Genomic DNA, 20131 nt, shown 5'->3' on the forward strand with positions numbered 1-20131 from the left:
AACGTATCTCTTTTTATTAACGTGCCTTTATGTGTTTGAAACCTACCTGGACAGCGATTCAAGTCAGCCTACAAGTGCCTTCATGTTCCCTCCTCAAGAATTAAAGCGCCGACTAGAGCGCATGCGTAATTTGTTGGCTGTCCATTTTCTTGTGTTTTGGAGTTTTCTACCGGCAGGGCGCCAGTAGAGGGCGATGACACATAGTTCACTGTCATTACGTTGCATAATTTTGTGATTACACCATGTTGTGACGTCGTTATTGGCCACTTTACCCATGTTTTCAAAAAGTAATAACCTTTGGCTGGAAGTGACACAGTATATTTAATCAAAATCTCTCTATCCTGGCAAATTCAGCTACAAACGGCCCCGGCATATTTGAAAAATGCAATGTTGTGGTGGGCGTGGTCTGTTGCTACGCAATGAGTGACACTGACCCTGACACTGCCGGGACAGACTGGGGGTTTTTCGTTAGTAAAGAAATGATTACAAACGCATATGAACCAGTTTCATACCTAATTACATCTCTCTAAAATTGGAGGACATGGTAATTTGCTCTTCTGAAAATATACTTTATTCTATTTGAATTGCCAGTGAACTAACAAACAGTACAAAGTGTACTGTCTAGAAATAAATGAGAAGTATGCTAATGCCACGGCTTGAAATCTAATAGCAATTTCCACGCACTTTAAAATAATTGTACTACTGTACACTTTATTGGTATACATTAAAATAAATTATATTTTAAATTAAAGTCATTTGCAATAACTGAAGTTTTTTGTTAAATATTTTCGGATATATTCCAAAATTGTGTTTTCAGAATCATTATTGTAACAGTCTGCTGAAAACTTGTGTTTTTAATTTCTATTTCAATATCGTGAAGTGTTAGAATATTGCTATTAAATTTGAATGTAATTTAAGTGCACTTTCACACTTGTATATCAACCCATAAAGTATATTGGGAAGTTACTAATTTCTACTAAAGTTACACTAGTAATAGTACCAGTTTGATGAGAGATGAGAACATATTGATGTCATATTGCCTTGATATTGATGACAGTTTAGCAATAAATTTGAGTTTACTTAGTTCATAAAGTGACTTTAAATTACGCAGTCTTCTATTATTTTTGTCCAAATTTCACAGACACAAAAGTTACATCTATTAGATCCGGCATATTCCATTGAAAAATAAGTCTTTATTCTACAAAAAACTGGTTTGTTGATGACATTCTTCTCGTAATTCATCAACTTAACAGTATAGGCACATTATTGAACTATGTGTGAAAAGTTTTGCATGCTTGTCTCTCCCAAAATAATTTGCCATAGTTATTTATGCAATCCCCTCAGAGATTTTATCTCTTCCCAAAGAGGAAATAACACTGGAATCTACCTTCTCTGGACTTTGGGCAATGCTTGTTTATCAAATACAAATATGATACAAAGTCCTAAAATATGATTTTCATTCCAGGTCTAATTTTACAGAGAATTTGAACTGGTGTAAGATTTGCACCCTGCTGTACATATTCCTTCTTTATAACGACATAAAGGAAGTTTCCTATTAAGTTTCCATAAAGATCCTGTCTTCATAGATTTGAGATAAATTCTCTCTTTGTTTAGAAAGTGCACTGTTTAATTTCCATGATAATGATACCAAAAAACAGGAAGAACAACACAAAATGCAGCCATAAGTATTTAACTATAAGGACAATAAGGACCTCCTATAACAATCTGCGTTGCAGCAGTTCTGAAGAAGCCTCTGACTCAACACACTTCATTGTTTTGATTGTTATGTCATGTAAAGGGTGTGCCTTGTTGTCCATTATGTTGAGCAACTTGTGCAACATTCTTCCCTATGCAATCAGTTCCAGGGACTCTGGAGTAGCCCAGAGCCAGCTTTCTCTGACAGTTTATTCAGTTTCTATCAGGGTTCTTGGTGAAAAACTGAAAAGAGGAAAAGCAGTTAACATGAATGAATGTTCCTCTTCTGTGCCAATGACCACCCTTCAGTCAGCTGGTCATTGATCCTGCCTCCAAACACAAAGAGGTTGTTAGGACAATATTTTCATGTTTTCTGAGACAAAACAGTTAATCAAACATACAAAACATTTGTCAGTAAATAAAATATTCACTTATTTGATGCCCTTTAAATCATTACTGAATCCCCACATAACTAATTTATTGTACACATGGGCACAAACGAGCCTCTTTGGAAACTGTTTTGAAATGTGATCAGCTCATCTAGTATTGCTGAAAAACTGTTCAGAAGGTGATTTCCGACTATTGAATTTAAAAGGGCCTGAAACCGCCGCCAGGACAGCAGGGGGCGCTGTACACATATGTGTTAGCTTAACATGGCGCAAACCATTTGACTTCCTTCTTCCCAAAATGGAAGCAGTGTCAATAAGTGAACGTTAAAGTGATAGAAATCGTTCAGAAAATTTCACATTTTGACAATTAACAAGTTCAATTTTACAGTGGACTGCTAATTTAAAAGCTAAAGTGTTTTAACTTAAGTGCGTATAGAGGCGATACTTTATAGATCTGGTGAACGACAAACTTGAAGAAGCGAGTGTAGCTAGCTTAGCCCTAAAGTATCGCTATTTGTTTACGTTAAAAATTGCACACACCCGACATTATTCTGCGTTATACCCACGCTTAGTTTAGATTGGTGTTTTGTATTTTGGACCAAACGTCAGCAGGATGCATCGAAGAGGTGTTGGTGCTGGAGCTATTGCCAAAAAGAAGCTGGCAGAGGTATTGTTGCAGATTTTTTAATGTTTGTGTTTTCACTGTAACTCCAGGGTATCTGCTGCTTCTGTAACAGACTAGAAGTACATTTGCCACTATAATTTGATAACGTATTTTAGGCAATAAACTATTTTGCCGTAAATAACCATAATTTAGCTTAGTGAACTAGATAGAAAACCTGAACTTAAGCATTCAACAGAGTCTGAACCCTTTTAGACAAGCTTTCTGTCATTTATGTCTGAAATGTGAGTACTTCTTGTCTTCCTGACTTGGATGTTGAGATACGATACCATTTTTTTCACTAATTAAATAATATAATTCTTACAGGATCTGACAGGATACATATTTCTATAATTACGTCCGTGTTCTTACTCTCTTGCTTTTCTTTTTAGGCCAAATATAAAGAAAGAGGGACCGTTCTTGCAGCGGACCAAATTGTCCAGGTGAGTTTCTGTTTCTTTTTGCGGATACACTTTGCATGTTTAAAGTCTGTCTCACTTGCTTTTGGACAAGGTTCATATGAAAGTGTTTTTTGAAGAAAGCTGATTTGAGTCGTCTGTAACCAGTAGTTAGTTCCAATGTGTCCATAAATACTGTTGTTCAAAACAAGAGGAGATACTTTGTACATCTGTCTTGAAACAGGTACTGAGGAGAAGGATGAACATATCCAATGCATCAGAACAAACTCCAACACACTGCCTTACTTAAAATATGTAATTTATAATGAGTGTAAACTAATACAGCAGAACTCCCATTAAAGCTGCTCTCATTCACATATTTTTCTGTTTCTTTAGTCAGACGGCTAAATGTGTCAGAAATGGTGACAGAAAGTCAGCTCGTTAAGATTAAGTGTTACTTTGCTGTCGTGTAAAACATTTCCAGACTGTCGCTCTGCTCTACTAAAATCCTGATTTTTATAACCGCAGCGTCATCTGTCAAAATCGTTGTCTCTTGTGGTTTGAGTCTTGTTATCATGTTCTTAACGTCTATGCTGTAAGGTGGCAGAGTTCAGTTTGAAGAAACATTAGTTCTTTTAGCTTCTTCATCCATAAATAGTCAAATATTGTCTGATTTCAGCCTCTCCAATGAAAAGATTTGCTACTTTTCTGTCACAAATGTGTTTTTGGACCATCAGTCCATAAAAGAATAAAGGAAAAAACATTTTTGGACTATTTCTTGGTTAAAAGATTCCTTAAATATATCCAAAATGATCATCATGATTTATCTTAAATGAAAAAGGGTTCAGTTTCAGCTCTATTGTCACAATATTTTGACATCTGAAGGTTCTTCACAGTCTGAACTTGCACAGAAACTTGCGGTTATCAGTTTAGTTATTGCACCTGATTCAATCATTCCTGTCAACTTTATGTTCACGATGGAGTTTGAAATGTAATTTTGGTAGCGTGTTTGATATATATTTCTTTTTGGGGCAGATTTTTGTATTTGACAGCCTCCATTAATACAAACAAAGTTTTAATAAGAACATATAGCAGCTGATTATTTACTGAACTGTGTTTTTCTGCCAGATGTCCAAGCAGTTGGAAACCTTCAAGTCCAACCTGGAGGAGTTTGCCAGCAAGCACAAGCAAGAGATCCGCAAGAACCCGCAGTTCAGGGTCCAGTTTCAGGAAATGTGTGCCACCATTGGTGTCGATCCGCTGGCCTGTAAGAAATATTTGGATTTTAATCAGCAAAAATAACAGCTGAGCAACATGTTTGCTCAGCTTCTGCAGTATTTGTCTTGTGCCTCACAATCAATCTGTATTTTTCCACAGCTGGGAAAGGATTTTGGTCTGAGATGCTCGGCGTGGGGGATTTCTACTATGAGCTCGGTGTACAGATAATTGAAGTGTGCCTCGCTCTGAAGCACAGAAATGGAGGTTTGTTATTGATTCCTGAAAGTGGAGTTATTGTCACCGTATTTGACCGGCTTGCTTGTACGAATGTGATTAGTTCTCAGCATCATCCATAATGTTTTAAAATACTTATCAGCAAGAGTTGAAGGCAATCAGGTCATTAACACTGTCATAATGTCGCTATCAAGATTGGCTCATTGTCTGTAATATGTGTTTTATTATAGGGTTAATTACTCTGGATGAACTCCATCTGAGAGTGTTGAAGGGACGGGGGAAATATGCCCAGGATGTGAGCCAGTGAGTAGCACTGATTTACTCTGTCGTCTGTTGTTTCTGTTCAGTTTTTCTGCTCCAATAAAGTCGATTTGTGTAATTTAAAATGTGTTTTATTTTAAAATGACTGAATTTGTGCTTCACAGAGACGACTTGGTCAGAGCCATAAAAAAACTAAAGGCGATGGGGAATGGGTTTGGCATGATTCCTGTGGGTGATTCTTACCTGGTCCAATCAGTCCCAGCAGAGCTCAACATGGATCACACTGTAGTTCTACAGCTGGCCGAGGTAAGATGACCGTCTGAGTTGTTTTCATTGCTTTACCCCAAATTTAGGACATTCCTTACTTTAGCAATAGATTCTGTCTTTGTGTGTAATTTTCAAGTCACAGAAATTTTGGATGTGCAGTCTTTAAGTCCCCCTCAGATAAAATTCAAGTTAAAAACCTTGTTAACGTGTCCTTAAGATGTTAGCTCTAAGTAGGGCTGTTGATTAAGATATTTAATCTCATGATTGTCCATCGTTATGATTGATTGCACGTCTAATATTTGTTCTAAATGCACCTTGAAGGGATATTTTTTAATAATCTTACCAACATTGGAGCAGACAAATAAGATTTCTTTATGCAAATGCATCTTATATTTATTCTTGAAACAATTCAAAACAAATTGTCCTGACAAAAACTGTCGAACATTCTTGAGGATTCTCAAAAAAAAAAAAGGGCATTTTGACCTGAATCTAACATTCTTTGACATGTGTAACATTCACACGTTAAGAAAATAATCTTACACATTGTAACTGCGTCTAACCTGCCGCAGGGAGAGCTGTCCAGGCGTCCCTATTACACAAAGTACTCAGCATGGTCTGCCTTTGGTGACAGGAAGTGGGGATCTCTGCATCAGTCGTATGTTTTGTTAGCAAATGATATTTAAGACTTGATGTAGTGATAACTCTGTTTACATCGACGGTAACGGCAGAGAACGTTGGTCTTGTTGAGGGATCCATCTGGTGCCATTCAAAAGACAATTTTCTTCATCCATTTTAGCTTGAAACCACAAGATTAGGCTACAACCCTTCTTTATTTCCCACACTACGGTAGATATCGGCAGGCCTAGTTATAAAAGGTGCCATGAGCAAAACCAGCCATCAGTGCAACAGTCTGGAATTTCTGCAACGCAACACCTACAAACAGGTGAAGTCAGACAGCTTATGGGCACCATTAGAGGAGGATAGCTGGGGCTGAAGCGACACAGAGCGAGCAGGTTTGGCTAAAATGCACAATGTTTTATGGAACAATATTTGCTGGAGTGGAAGGTTTGATTGGCATAAAGCCACTTTTACACATGTACACATTGTCATAATGATGATGAGAGTTTCAGATACAGATATCAGGTTTAAATAAGATCCATTAAGCTCACGTCTGTTGTCTGATCAGGTAAGACATAATAATAAAAAACCATGACACATACACTTCAGCTCAAGACTGAATTGTATGCCAACGTATTTATGCGAGACCCACAGAAAAGAGATAAAACTAAGTATCATAAACCTCCTGAAAAAGGGGTTTATGCCCGTTTACTGCAAATTGATACTTGTCTTTTTCTTTGTAGAAAAAGGGATACGTCACAGTGAGTGAGATCAAGGAGAGTCTAAAATGGGAGAAGGAACGAGCCTGTCACGTCGTGGTAAGTGCTCATCAGCTCATTTCTGGTGCCTCTGTAAAAGCAATTAAGTGAAATGCAAGTCTTTAAACAATTCTTGAAAAAAAAAAATTACCCTATTAAAAAGTCTTAACTACATTTTCTGGACTCTATTTAATGTCATGCATTAAAGCTAGTTTTAAAGCATTTCTGTTAAGGTGTTTGTCTCGTGTTGGGCAGCCATTACATTTAGCAACTTCAAAATGATCTTTTAGTTGATTACTTTATCTGCTATTTGTCCCAGTCTGGGTTTAGAAGTTAATCAGAGCCGCAAACATTAATCAAATTAAATCTATTTATAATCATTGGACTGTCTCCGGTCGGTATGAATAGCCGTCTTAAACATTTCCTGAGCTCTATCGATCACTGTCGAGCCTTGATGACGGGACGCTTCCTTTTTAAGGTCCTTGCCTAATTAAATGCACAAAAAACAAGTGTTGGAGTTTCCAGTCTCTATTCCTTCTTCTTCTCTGAAGAGTGTGATTTTAAATTCATACGACGCAGATGACTTTAATGACGTCGATATTGATTGTTCTGGATATACGACGACTCTCACCAGTCAAAACGCAGCAAGTTCAATACCACACAGCAGAGTGAGCCAGAAGAGATTATCTGCTCCACTGTGGACGTAAATGTTTTCAATATAGAAACTTACAGTTACTCCAAGAAGACAGTTGGATGTTTAAGGTGTCTGTCTGTGAGCAGTTTAAGTCAGTATTACACATTTAGTCTCAGTAAATTCTGTAAAAAGTCTCTTTCCTGATTAAATAAGTGAAGTGAAGACTGATGCTTTACGGTTGCTCGACATCTTTGCCTCTTCGGCATGAAAACAAATTCATGTGTATTTTTGTACATGTACAGAGTAAAATACCTTACTTTAAACTTTCCTCTTCTCTAACTGTGTCATTAGATCTTATTTAACAGTTCAAATACTTGGCCTCACCTCATTTGAGCCTTTATCAACCTGTTACTAGCAAAAAAAAAAAAGGATTTGAACCCTTTTTTGTCTTAGATGACATCAAATTAAATATGCTTGAGATTTAGGCAGTCCAGTGAGAGTCATGGTTTAATTTTCTAGTTCTTTCTTTGTTTTGAGTGTTTAACTCAGTGTTTCACACATTCAGATCTGATGTGTAGAAGGTATTACTTCATTTAAAACCTCTTTTTGATTACTTGATCCACAGTAGCTTCATCAGTGCTGCACACATCACATCAGAAGTGAAGCTACAACAGCAAATTATTGGTGTTATTGTTTATCGGGTGGCCCACTTGGCACCAGGGATAGTAGAAGAAAAGTCATTTATAAGTTAAGATAGTAACAGCCAAAGAAGATTATTAGACAGTGCTGGGAAGTATATTATCATTTCTATTATATATATTTCTTAGTTTGATTGACCTGATTGTGATTAAGTGTTATATTTATAACAACTCTAAGGTTGTTTCTCATACTCTGTGCATCTCATGTGTCGTATTTCCAGGATCATTTGCTAAAAGAAGGCTTGGCATGGCTGGACTCTCAAGCAGCCGCAGAGCCGCAGTACTGGCTGCCTGCGCTCTTCTCTGAGCTGACTTCTCGTGATGTCACGCCGGAGGAAGCCAATCAGATGACGCCTTAATAAGTAATGGGTAGACTTGGCGCGCCAGCTGGTGGCAGCATCAGAGACATGTTGGTAAACAAAATGTGCCCGGAGGGGAAGCTCATGTGAGGGAGTTGGCTGGTTCTCTGGAGCTGGCAGGCAGGTTGAAATCCCGCTGAGATCACTTTTGGACTCGAGGAGGGAAAGTTTTCCTTCTTCACAGCTATGCAACGGGTGCGCATGCATTTTCACGGGCTCAATTTCAGCCACGCTGGATAAGAAATTCTGTCTGGTCTTGATGGGAGTCTCGCTTTATGGGTGATGAGGGAAAATTCTCAATCTGCACAACATAAAAGTGATCAAATCTTCTTGTATAAAGATGAACTTTTAAAGAAAAAGTCGACACCGACTGTGTTGTATGAGTTTTTATGATTCAGAAGACCCATTAAATGCATTTACAGCTTGAATTTGTCACTAACCTAAATCCATACATTAGTCATCCAACATGAATTTCCTCAAAGACATATAATTACAAAGCTTAGCTTAATAAATTAGGTTAAATGCTGTTTATTTTAAAATTACATGTTTATCTCTTTAAAGGACCATTTCACTACTCTCACATGCCAAATCCTGTTAGCAGTATTTTACAGTTTTCTCCACTGTTGCTAATAGCATGTTTGATCGGCTATTTTTTAATGTTTTGTTTTATTGATACGCAGTATGTATTTATGTGATGTTTGTTCAAACTTCAGTATATTTGGTATGCACAGCACAAATCCTGCACTGAAACATAAGATAAATGATCATCGTATTTATATTCAAATTGAAACAAACCTGAAAACCCCACCAATTCATAAGGTACATGTATGGTAAATTTTAGCTTGTATTATCACAAAATGAACAGAAAAAGACGATTACAAGCATCTGTGTGGCAGTTGTTAACCAAATTAGATTGATATAAGATGTTTTCCCTCCAAACAAACCACAGATTATTTATATCTTTTTAAGGTGCAGAAGAGATCTGGTGATCAATACCAGTAGATTATCACACACACAGAAGAGTTCAGAAACTTCTGTGTGCGTGTAAAGATAAACAGAAAAATTAGAGGGTAAAACATCTGCTCCCTGCTGCCCTTTCACTTATTTTATTTAACCCATTTCAGACATGCAATTTACGGGCAAAATGGTCCTTATTCATAGACGAAGCTTCTAGTCTCTTACTGGTATCTTATTGCATTGCGTAATGAATAGTTATGGTTTTACTACGTGAGAAAGAACAAGTTTTATCTATATAGCAGGTGATTCCACACAGAGGCTGTGATACTGCCATAAAAGGCACGAAGAAGAAGAGATTGTGGATTCTGTTTTGAGAGAATCTGAGGGCACGTACTTGAGAAATAGAGGCTCAGGCATGAATTAACCTTGTCAAAGAAGCTAATTAAGAACAAGTTATGGCAGAAAACACTAATAATGAAAACTATGGTTTCTCCCACATGGAATTCGATGGTTAAAAAACCAAAACAAAGGAAGTTGCGTGTTTTCTCCTTGACGGTTAGGTTTTTTTGTTTGTTTTTTATTTTAAAATTTGTCACTTGGTTGTGTATGAGAAGCCTTTGAGACTGTTGCTTTCTCCAACTTGTCATCGGTAACTGTTACACACGGTTACTTTTAATGTGTTAAACAAAAAAAAAAACGGCGAGTTTGGCAACTTTGTTTTCTGCTTCTGCAGATATTTTAAACCAGTCTAGTCTTTTTAAATGCATCACCGTGCAGTGGTGACATCTGACGAAGGTAAGTGAAGAAGTGACGTTCGCTGTGATGAAGCAGGCAGGTTTAAGAGCCGCCACAGCAAACCGAAGCCTAACCCCAAAGCTTAGAGGGTTTAGAAACCGTCAATGATCCCCCACACCTGCCTGACTCCTTCGAGCCCCACTCTTGGCCCGACGCTGCTCTCACAGCTCGTGGCCGTAGACGTGATCTTCAAACACGGACTGCTCCATGAAGTCGCAGATCATGGTGCAGAAGGGACACACTCGATGACTCTGCTCGTGCTGCTCCAGTTCGGCTCGGGTTATTCCTGGGAACGTCTCCTGACAGTGACGACACACCAACGACCCCTGGGGACAGAAATAGAGGAGCCGCATCACAGCAGGTAACAAAATAGGGAGCGTGTTGCGTTATAAGTGCGCTTTAAATAAACGGTAAACAACCGAGTCACTCGTGTGGATATCCAGAGATCATGTTAGCCGGAGATGTTTTCCTCGTTAAAATGTTGTGGAGGTGAGAGATGCTTTGAAAAGTCCCTCGTACCAGCTGATCATTCATTTCACTTTTCAAACTCTCTGTGAGCCGTAATCCTATTTTATTGTCGGACTTCCAACACAATTCTTCCCCATTTTGATTTTTGGTCTCACAACTTTACATATTTTTCATTGTTTTCCTGCTTCTGCTGCGTTAGCTTGTTGGATATTTGCAGTTACACCGAGGTTTAAATCAGCACAGACTTTATGTAAAGAGCTGCATGGCAAACTGAAAAGATCAAATGGGAAAACTGAAACACACGACCAACTACAGCTCACTGACATCACACACACTTTGAGTTACGGGACAGTTGGGTTGTAGCTTTAATTCATGAAGATTATTAAAATATCTGTGCTGAAGGAAATAATTCGACCTACCTCCTCCACCTCTTCCTCTTGTTGCTGGTCTCGAATGCTATCTGTAAGAAAAAGTGAATTAGGTCATTTTCATATCGTTGTAATAAAACATGAATTCACTGTTTAGTCTTAAGGTTGCAGACAGGAATTCTTTAGTATTGATACATCTGTTAATGTCCTCTTTGGTACTTTAATAATTCTGCCTGATGACACTTCGATCTGTATTTGGATCATTCCAATTCAGGAAGATGGAGTTGGACCAGCCACTTACTCCGCCCACATACAAGTTGACCATCAAAATCCAAGATATTCTTCTAGTAAAAGTCAAAACAGGAGGAGAAAAAGAAGTCTGAGGCCAACACAGCTGAGTTGAGGAGTCTTTCATCAAATAAACAGAGTGAATGAGGTTTTGCTGCTCGCATTAACTGCGTAACATCGTCATTTCACAGGCTAACTACGACGAAGTCAAACATGTTTGCTTTTAATCCTCAGTGAAAATTAAGACAGACAAATGTATAAATACAAGAATATATTGTGCATCATTAAAGATCATAATGTCAAACAACGTCATTGGGGTTCCATTCATATACAGCACAGTTTTATCGCGGCTGTTAACCTCGCAAACTGCAAGTTTATTACAAACACCCCATCGTATGATATGTCTGTACTCACTGGGGCCTTAAAGGGATAGTTCGCCTCTTTTGACATGAAGCTGTATGACATCCCATATTAGCAATATCATCTTAAGTGATACGAAGGTAGAGAGAAAATAGCAATTGTGAGGTATGTATTATTAAATGTATTACTCTTTTGAACGCATATTGTTTTGAGAAGCAAAACGCTTTATTTTTTAAACCCCAGCCAACTAGCCGGACTACCTTCGTCAACACCAAAACGAGGCTGGAACTCGGCTCACAGGACGCAGCAGGGGGTAAGTCAAATTTAATAAATGATGTTGCTGATATGGGATGTCATACAGCTTCATGTCAAAAGAGGCGAACTATCCTTTTAACATCAATAAAAATGTATTCCAAGAGTTCATAATAAGTCTTCTAACTGTTAATCACGATTAATAATATTATTTACTCTGAAAAATCGGATATTTTTTCCCTCAGTAGTGAAGTCTCAGATTTATCTGGGCAACACGATCAAAAGTTCAGGTAAGCAAAAAAACAACACAACTGTTTTGTAGCTTCAGTGACCCTTCATGGCACAAGAGAAACATCATGTTCTGCTAAAGTGATTATATTTTCCTCACCTGTATTGTCATACAGGAGCTCCGTCTCCTGCTGGTCACAGCTGGCTGAAGTGTCGTCGGCCGGTGAGACGACGTCAGGCTGCAAGAATGCCGAGTCTGCTGAGTTTGCATCGAGGCTCACGTAAGCTCTGCGCAGCTCCTCGATGTTGTCTCTGAGCTCCTGATAGAATTAAAAACATTTCAGCTGCTTGAAATCGCAAAAGTGACCCAGAGTCTGAACACCTGCTGAGCGAATGTGAAGATGGCGTGTGTGTACCTTGTTTTCTTTGGCGAGCTCTTCTTTCTCTTGAGTCACAAGCATAATCCGGTTGTCCTTGTCTCGAATCTCTATGTCCTTATCTGCTATCATTTCATTCATGTCTCTGAACTGCATCTGAAAAATTATGACGGGAAACGAGCTTCAGCTTTAGTTTCAACACCAACCGAGCCGACCGAATAAAATATGATATATATAGTATTGTAATATAACCAAAAATATGTGAACACCTGTTAAGCATTTCATTCCAAAACCTTTTTCACCAGATGTTGAACCTGCCACTGGGACTTTTCTCATATTGAGAAAAAGGTCCAACACTGTGTGTAACTGTTCATATATATGAAATAGATCCTTTTGTAGAACTGGAATATTTGTACATCTATGCCGTAGTCATGTCAAAAAAGGAGGGGAGGGGTTCCACAAACTTAAAACAAAGTCGGTCACACTCAGCTAAGTTTAAGAAAAACAACTTCTCCACATACTTTTTGTCAAATATAAAATCAAAACCAAGCTTTTAATAATTCCAGATGTTTGAATTCACCTCAAATTTGCCATTCATCTGTTCCTCACGCTCATACGAAGCGGCCACCTCTCTCAGCTGTTTCCTGCATTTTTCCAGGTCTCCTTCCAGGAACTCTGCCTGTCTCTTGGTGCTCCTCATCTCCTCTTTTTCAGTTTCCAGCTTGGCCTGAGCCTGCTGCAGCTGCCTGGCAAGCGTTTGACACTGCACCTGAAGAGGAAGCTGCTTCTGTCAGAGATCAAGTCGATGGGATTTTAACAAGAACATCAGCCTGTTCTTTAAATCATTCCCACCTTCAGGTCATCATTTGGAGCGCTCTGCGGTGTCTCATGCTGCGACAGCCTCTTACACAACTCCTGGTTCTCCCTCTTCACTTCGTCCATGTTGTGTGTGAGGCTTTTCAACCTTTGCAGCTCAGCAGTGAGTCTCTCCTTCTCTTTCTCGCTGCTCTGAAGGTCCACCTGCCACAGGTAAAGCACACATTTCAATAACATATCCTGTTACTGCAACAGTTCTGCCTGGATTTAAAATGTATGTAGCTCAAATTTTACTGGCAGAAAAGTTGGAAGTTGTGATGGTTTCTGCTCTCAAGGGTTAATATTTTTCATTCTTGGCAAAAATCCAATCCATTTAACCAAATGTCCTCAGTGCTATAGAGCTCAAAAACCCGTTCCATCACTGCAGTGTACATTGTACTGGAAATTGAAAAATGCAGCCGAGTTAAAAGTAACCTGATTCCAAATACCATTCTCAAACTAAACCTTGAGACAAATGTATGTAGACCTGCTGCCAAGAGAGCTTCTTTTCTAAACAACATCGTTTGACAGTGAAGTTTCAAACTCATTTCCCACACTCCTATTTGATTTCATTTCTCCTTCAGATTTTAGTGGTAGTGGTTTTCAGTTTCTACTCTCCTCAGACTGTTTAAGAGTTGCATTGAGTCAACAGGCTTTGAAGATTTCCAGATCAGGAAGAGTAAATAACCCTCTTCCTGATCTGCTTTCAAAACTAAGTTTGATGTAACAAAGGTTATAAACCGGTAACATGCCATTTAGTATTCAATTATTTAGAATTGGGTTTAAAATTATGCTACTGGTTCTGTGAACTCTGGTTTAAAATGTGTTCACTGTTCTGGCTCCATTTGCCAAGTAGGGGATAGTGTGTTAACCCATTGAGGCCGGGAAACCGTTGCCACATTTCTACCTTTAAAGCCGGGGGCGCTGTTGCGTTATTCTACCTTTAAGGCCGGGAAAGCGTACACGTCTTTTTCCTGTATAAGGTTGTTTTGCACCAATTATTGACCTCTGCACCAATTAAATGCATTATAATAGACACGAGAGTGTCGTCATGTTCCTCGTGTCATTGTTTTGAAGTTAAGTTATATCGAGGAAAAAAAAAAAGTTTCATCGAACAAGCATGGAGGACTTTCAGTGGGAAGATATTTCAGACGGTAGCGATTGTGAGGAGTTTCTTGGCTTTGATGATGCTGAAGAACGTGCTGACCCAATTGATGGAGATTTATGGCGAGCACATATGTTTGAGGATGATTTTGAAGGGTTTGAATGTGAGTGGAAGACTGACAATTACCACCGTAATCGACGGAGAGATTTCAACCGCACACCAGGGGTGAAAGTCGATTTACCTGCAGATGCCACACCGTTGCAGGCATTTAATCATATTTTTACTGAGGAGCTTTGGGCGCATCTCGTTTTCGAGACGAATAGATACAGTGACCAGGTACTTCAGACTCCAGCTCGAGCAAAGATGGCAAGGTGGGCACACGTAACTGTGCCGGAGATGAAAACATTTATTGGAATGTGTATGGGCTCCTTGTGCTGCCAGTACGAAGAGACTGGCAATAAAATAAATAGATAAATAAATAATTTAAATATAAAATTAAATTTTATTTTATTTTATTACTGTTTTCTAATTGAAAATAGCGCTGTTCCTGCACTTTACTTTTTATTTTATTTTATAACTGTTTTTTTATTGAAAATAGTGCTGTTCCTGCACTTTACTTTTTACATTTTCTATTTTCGTGAAGGTGTATGTAAATAAACTCAATTTCCAAAGAAAGCCACAGGTGTAAGCTCTCAAATACTTTTTGAATTTTGTTTCTATCTGCTACAGAGGCTGAGAAATCAATCATTTAGTAGGCGTTGACACAATTGCTGAATTTCCAGAAAAACTTCAGGTTTTAGGGGGTCTTTCTGAAATCGCCCATAGGTTTTACAGGCATTCTTTTCCAGGCGTCTTAGGCCTAAATGGGTTAAAATGAGCTTTTTTTTTCTTTTTTTTTTAAACTTATGTGGTCCTCAAGATAATAGAAAAGAAGCCAGAAGTTAAATGAAAGCCTCTAACCAAATTCCAGGATGTCTCTTATCAATTAAAAAAATCTGAATGCAAAACCAGTGTTTTTTTCCTCCTCTTTTAGGCACTAACAAACCAACAGCAGCTTAAACCAGTGGAAATAACTTTAACTCCCTCTTCATCCAAGATAAATCATTTCTTCCTCCAACCTCAAACTTGGCTCACTTTACTCCACAGCTGCTATTTTGGGGGAGAAACACCACATACCCTATCAATTCAGACAAATATCCCACTGAATGATTTGCATGATTTTATATCCTGACAGGTAACCAACATGCAACATAAAAAATCTCAGACCTGGATTAAATGGCATTCATGTAGCAGCCAAGATATGTCAAGAATTTACAGTTTTTAAAGGAAATCGGTGTTCATCACTCCTCCCATGTGCTTCTTCTTTTTAATAGTCTGGCAGAAATAATAATAATAATGGGTTCTTTCATAATGAATGGTCACATGACAATAAAAGTGCAAGGTTGTTAAGATACTCAGGGTGGGTCGACTTACCCACTGGCTCATTTTACCCTGCTCTGCCCTCTCCATGAACTCTGTGCGATGTGTTCAAAAACATTAACAACACCAAGTCTGCCAAGACTGCATTATTGGATTGACATCAGAGTTTAATAGCATCTATGTTGGACCATGTTCCACCTCTGCTGCCAACAAAGATGCAAACACTAAGAGTATACACTGTGGAACATAACCTGACGAAGACCACAACCCAAATGTTCCATATTCTATAAGAGCTGATTGAGTATGGACCTCTTTAGACTTTTTTCCCCTTCTCCGTGCTCCATGGAAGCAGATACATTTCTTTAAATTCCCCACGCTGTTTCTAGTATTTTCTGACACAACATACTAACTTACACTGTCAGTGTCTTTCCATATACATGATCCTTCGGCTTTAAATACTAAATTTAGCGTTACGTGTGTATCAATCCGCTGCTTAAAATAGTTCCAGAATTATCAGTAGAAGTCGGCAGTCTATGTCGTTATTGATTTATTGTGTTTTGCTGAAAATAACAGGCATAAATAATCGTGCATCCCCTGCTGCATCGATTCTCGCCTTGGCGGAGGAATGTATGAAGTCTTGCTGAAATAATTACGCAGCAAAATGATTTACCTGTAGAAGCTGGATGCCATCTGTTGTTTTGAACAGCTCCCGTTCTCCTTCTCTAAGTTTGGCTTTCAGCCTAAAAGACACAGAGACCTGAGCGTTGGAGGCCTGAACACATTGTGCAGTAACCCCTAACAGCTGCTACATTTATAAAAGATAAGGGTGCTGACTTGACTCACTTGGTAATCTCCTCACTTTGAGCATCACCCTTCATCCTCAGCTCCTCGCGCTCCTCTTTGAGCTGATTGATCTTCATCACAGCTTGCTCGTATTTCTCCAGAAGAAATGCAACACACAAATATGAGCACAGGAGGAGGCTGGTGTTAGATTTTAGCAAGATAAAATCCTCTTACCTCTGTTTTTCTGGATGAATTCAAGCTCTGACTCTGCCTTTCCTGCTCAGTGGAGTTCTGTTCCTGTATTTCCATCTGCTTTGCCAGCTGCATCATCAACTCCTCCTAACAGTAACACCAGAGTTAGGTTTTAACACTGACGATGCAGCACTGAGTTTAGATTTCACACATAAACTGCGGACAAACCTTTAAGCGGTCGTTCTCCCTAATCTGCAGCTGCAACATGCCTTTTAATTTTTTATTTTCCTCCTTGATCTGATCCATTTCTTCAGCCAGTTCAGCCTGATCTGTCAGTCTCTGGTCATTCAGCTCCTGCACAAATCAAACACACCAAGTCAGCAAGTCAAAGTTCAATTGGAAGTGGACTACTTTCTTTTTCCCGATGAGCAAATATAGACAGTCAAAAAGAAAAGAAAGTCGGGTAAGCAGACCTTGAAGCATTCAGTTTCTTTCTTCTCCCTCTGCAGATCACTTCTTAAAGTTTCATTTTCTGCTTTCATCTGGTCCAACTCTTTCTGTAGTTCAGCTTTCTCCCGTAGACTATGATCTACTTGCTCCTGGGATACAAAGATATACATGTTGAGTAAATAAAAAGCTTTATCTACTTGTGGAGATCAGCTTTGCACAACAGGTACAAAAAGCACAAAAAGTCCTGCAGTCAGATATTAGCTTATTAACTAGTAAAAAAAAAAGAAAAAGGGTAAGGGATCAGAATGGCTCATTTTTAACTGCTGTAGATTATATCATCTGTTACATCGACGTGTGCATCAGCAGGGTAGCTTGTGAAGGAATGGTCAATAATTCCACACGGTTTGTTAAAATGGTATTTTCTATTATTAATCTACATTTACAAAGTACCAAGGAAGTCTATCAAGTAAATAAAGAAGAGTAAAAACACTAACTGTGGCGGAACAGAGGAAGAAATTATCAGAGACATTTAAATTATTCTAATCTTAAAATAGAAATTGAAACAAAGCTTAAACTCATAACTTGTTTGGATGTGCCTAGTTACTTTCCACCACTAGTCTTCCATCTTTAAAATAATCCATAATCTGACCTTTTATTTGTATCTTTATTCAGTGCGGAGTGAATCCACATGGAAATGCATTTTGATACCTGCGTTGTGATGACCAGGAGGTCGTCGTCTGTGCTGCTGTCCTCGCTTTCCTCCGCTGGAATCCTGAAACAGAAAGGAGTGCTGGCTCCTCTCACCTGCCCGCCGCTGTCAACGTAGCAGAACTGGTAGAACTCGATCTCATCTTTAGGCAGGTAGTATTCTGACAGCATAAAGATAAACATCGCGAATGAATGCAAGATCTAAATCTAGTTACAATGCTGTTCCTAAAGATTATTTTAGTCGCTGTTAGATCTGTCGATTATTTGATGATTATTGATCCATAAAATAAAGAAAAATGTGTTCTATAACTCACTAAAATCCAACTGATTTTAAAGCAAGTTTTCCAAAGTTTAAAACTCAAACAGAACTGACCATCATGATGCTGGAGTCAAAGGTTTCTGTGACGATTCGTCAACTAAATGGAGATGATTGATGTTTCTGTCAACAACTTATATTTAAGTCAGAAAATCTGACATGTATTTTTGTTTTTTGTGTCAGCAACCGAGTTTAAAGCACCTGTACAAAACAAAATACTGTACATCACATCAGTTTAGAGTCCTCAGATGAACCTGAGTCAAATGATGGGGGCCTCTATCCTTTGGGTGCCCCAAAAATCCTTCAAATTAAACGATATGAGAACATAAAACCCGTTTTTAGGTGAACAACTATTTACTTATGTCCACACAAAAGAAACAATCTTGATTAAGAAGTTTTATGTTGGTTTTCTCATAAACATCTCATCCCAAACCACATTCATGGCTGTTCATACTGTAAATAATTGCGGACCAAAAACAAATTATGCTTAAAAAAAAATGATAAACTCACCCAGAAATATATCCATTATATATAAATCAAAATCCTTCTTGTTTGCATTCAGGATTTAGCATCTCCTGTCTTCACAGATTTGTGAAACAGGAGCCCAAAACATCAGATTTAAGGATTAATTGTGTTTGAACTGTTTATAGACTCGACAGGGATAGACATTGCAAACAAAACCTAATCCTTTTATGTGACAGTGAAAACTAAACTTACCCTTAAACACAGCTTGTCTCGTGCTCCCCACATCTTGGAATGGTTCCACCCAAACAAAGGTGTGGTAATCCTTCATTGTGCTCCACCCCACCTGTATCACAAAAAAGTTAGAAAAACTTTAGAAGTAAGAAGACGCCCCTTCGATTCACCACTTTCAGAGTATAACCATAGAGTCAAGGCAGTTTTCCCACCTTGAAAATGCCCACCCAGTCCCTGGAGTTGGGTATGACTGCAGCTTTCAGGGTGTAGCGGCAGGTGATGGGGGTTGAAGGCGGGTAAGATTTTGGGATGTCGATGAACACCACCTGAGAGAAGGTGGGAGCTGGGACGTCAGCTGATAGGCCTACTGGTGCCTCTGTGGGGCTCTCCATGCTGCAGTCTGTTTGCCAAGAAACACACGGTATTTCATGAGTCTGACTGCTGACAACAGGTGCTTCAAACTTACGTCAGAAAGCAGCACCGCTGTTTTTAAAGGCCCTCTTCTTCCTGTTGTTCTTGTTTGTTTTATTTATGCGAACGCAAAATCTGGTTTTACTTTTCTCACCCAGAAATTATTCAAATATTTATTTTCTGCAAACAAAAGGCCGATATTCGGTTTTAAAATCCCTCTTGCCTGTATATTCAATCCAATACTGTGTGTGTATATATGTATATATACATATATAATAAAGAAACTGCGTAAAAAGATAAATCGAAAGTAAAAAAAAAAAAAGAAAGTCTTACAGACCAAAATAGAATCATTAAATCTGGGAAATATTGATACAAAATAGTGTTTTAAACTCAAGTTCACTCCAAAACCTTAAAATAACGTCGAAAGTTGAAGAAAAACACATCAAACTTACGTTTGTTTTCAGCTGTCGCCGAAGAGTGCTTCACCCGTGTCCGCTTGGAGCCAGGGTGCTGCGTTCAGGTGCTGCTTGGATATTTGAAGAGCTAATACGTAAAACTGACGACACGTTGAAAATATTCCTTCTATCAAAAGTAATTTAATTATTCTTTTTTTCTTTTAAAGGAAAAAATACAATACTTTGTCAACAAAATATTATCAAATAAACCTATTGCTTATCAACCTGAATGAAAAATCTTTAAAAAATAAAAAATAAATTTGATGCAACTAAAAATTTGACTATAATTCGTTTTGTGTACTTTAGAATGAAAAAAGTTGCACGTTTTACGTCTATTAAAAACTTCCACAATTTAAAATTTAAACGTGACTATGTGAAGGTTATAAGCCTACTTAAACCAAAATAACTGATTTTAGTGGAAACACAGGCAAAATAAAATTGTTAATATTTATATCAAT

The 20131-nt window shown here is 38.3% G+C and overlaps 2 protein-coding genes across 2 annotated transcripts; one reads left to right on the plus strand and one right to left on the minus strand.

The window, feature by feature from the left end:
- Nucleotides 1-2360: 2360 nt before the first annotated feature.
- On the plus strand, nucleotides 2361-8618 carry snf8 (SNF8 subunit of ESCRT-II). The gene is made up of 8 exons (XM_075457946.1): nucleotides 2361-2751; nucleotides 3138-3188; nucleotides 4272-4410; nucleotides 4521-4625; nucleotides 4826-4898; nucleotides 5021-5162; nucleotides 6485-6559; nucleotides 8053-8618. The coding sequence occupies exons 1-8, from the start codon at nucleotides 2698-2700 to the stop codon at nucleotides 8188-8190; spliced, it is 777 nt and encodes a 258-aa protein (XP_075314061.1). The 5' UTR covers nucleotides 2361-2697; the 3' UTR covers nucleotides 8191-8618.
- Nucleotides 8562-19757, minus strand: calcoco2 (calcium binding and coiled-coil domain 2). Its single transcript, XM_075457945.1, has 15 exons — nucleotides 19671-19757; nucleotides 19020-19207; nucleotides 18829-18919; nucleotides 17796-17956; nucleotides 17111-17236; nucleotides 16866-16991; nucleotides 16680-16784; nucleotides 16506-16600; nucleotides 16333-16402; nucleotides 13136-13303; nucleotides 12864-13052; nucleotides 12323-12439; nucleotides 12067-12226; nucleotides 10830-10870; nucleotides 8562-10268 (listed from the first exon to the last, which is right to left on the minus strand). Exons 2-15 carry the CDS (start codon nucleotides 19197-19199, stop codon nucleotides 10104-10106), a joined length of 1794 nt encoding a protein of 597 aa, XP_075314060.1. The 5' UTR covers nucleotides 19200-19207; nucleotides 19671-19757; the 3' UTR covers nucleotides 8562-10103.
- Nucleotides 19758-20131: the final 374 nt, after the last annotated feature.

Source organism: Odontesthes bonariensis, chromosome 23 (assembly GCF_027942865.1).
Source record: "Odontesthes bonariensis isolate fOdoBon6 chromosome 23, fOdoBon6.hap1, whole genome shotgun sequence".
Lineage (NCBI taxonomy): Eukaryota > Metazoa > Chordata > Actinopteri > Atheriniformes > Atherinopsidae > Odontesthes > Odontesthes bonariensis.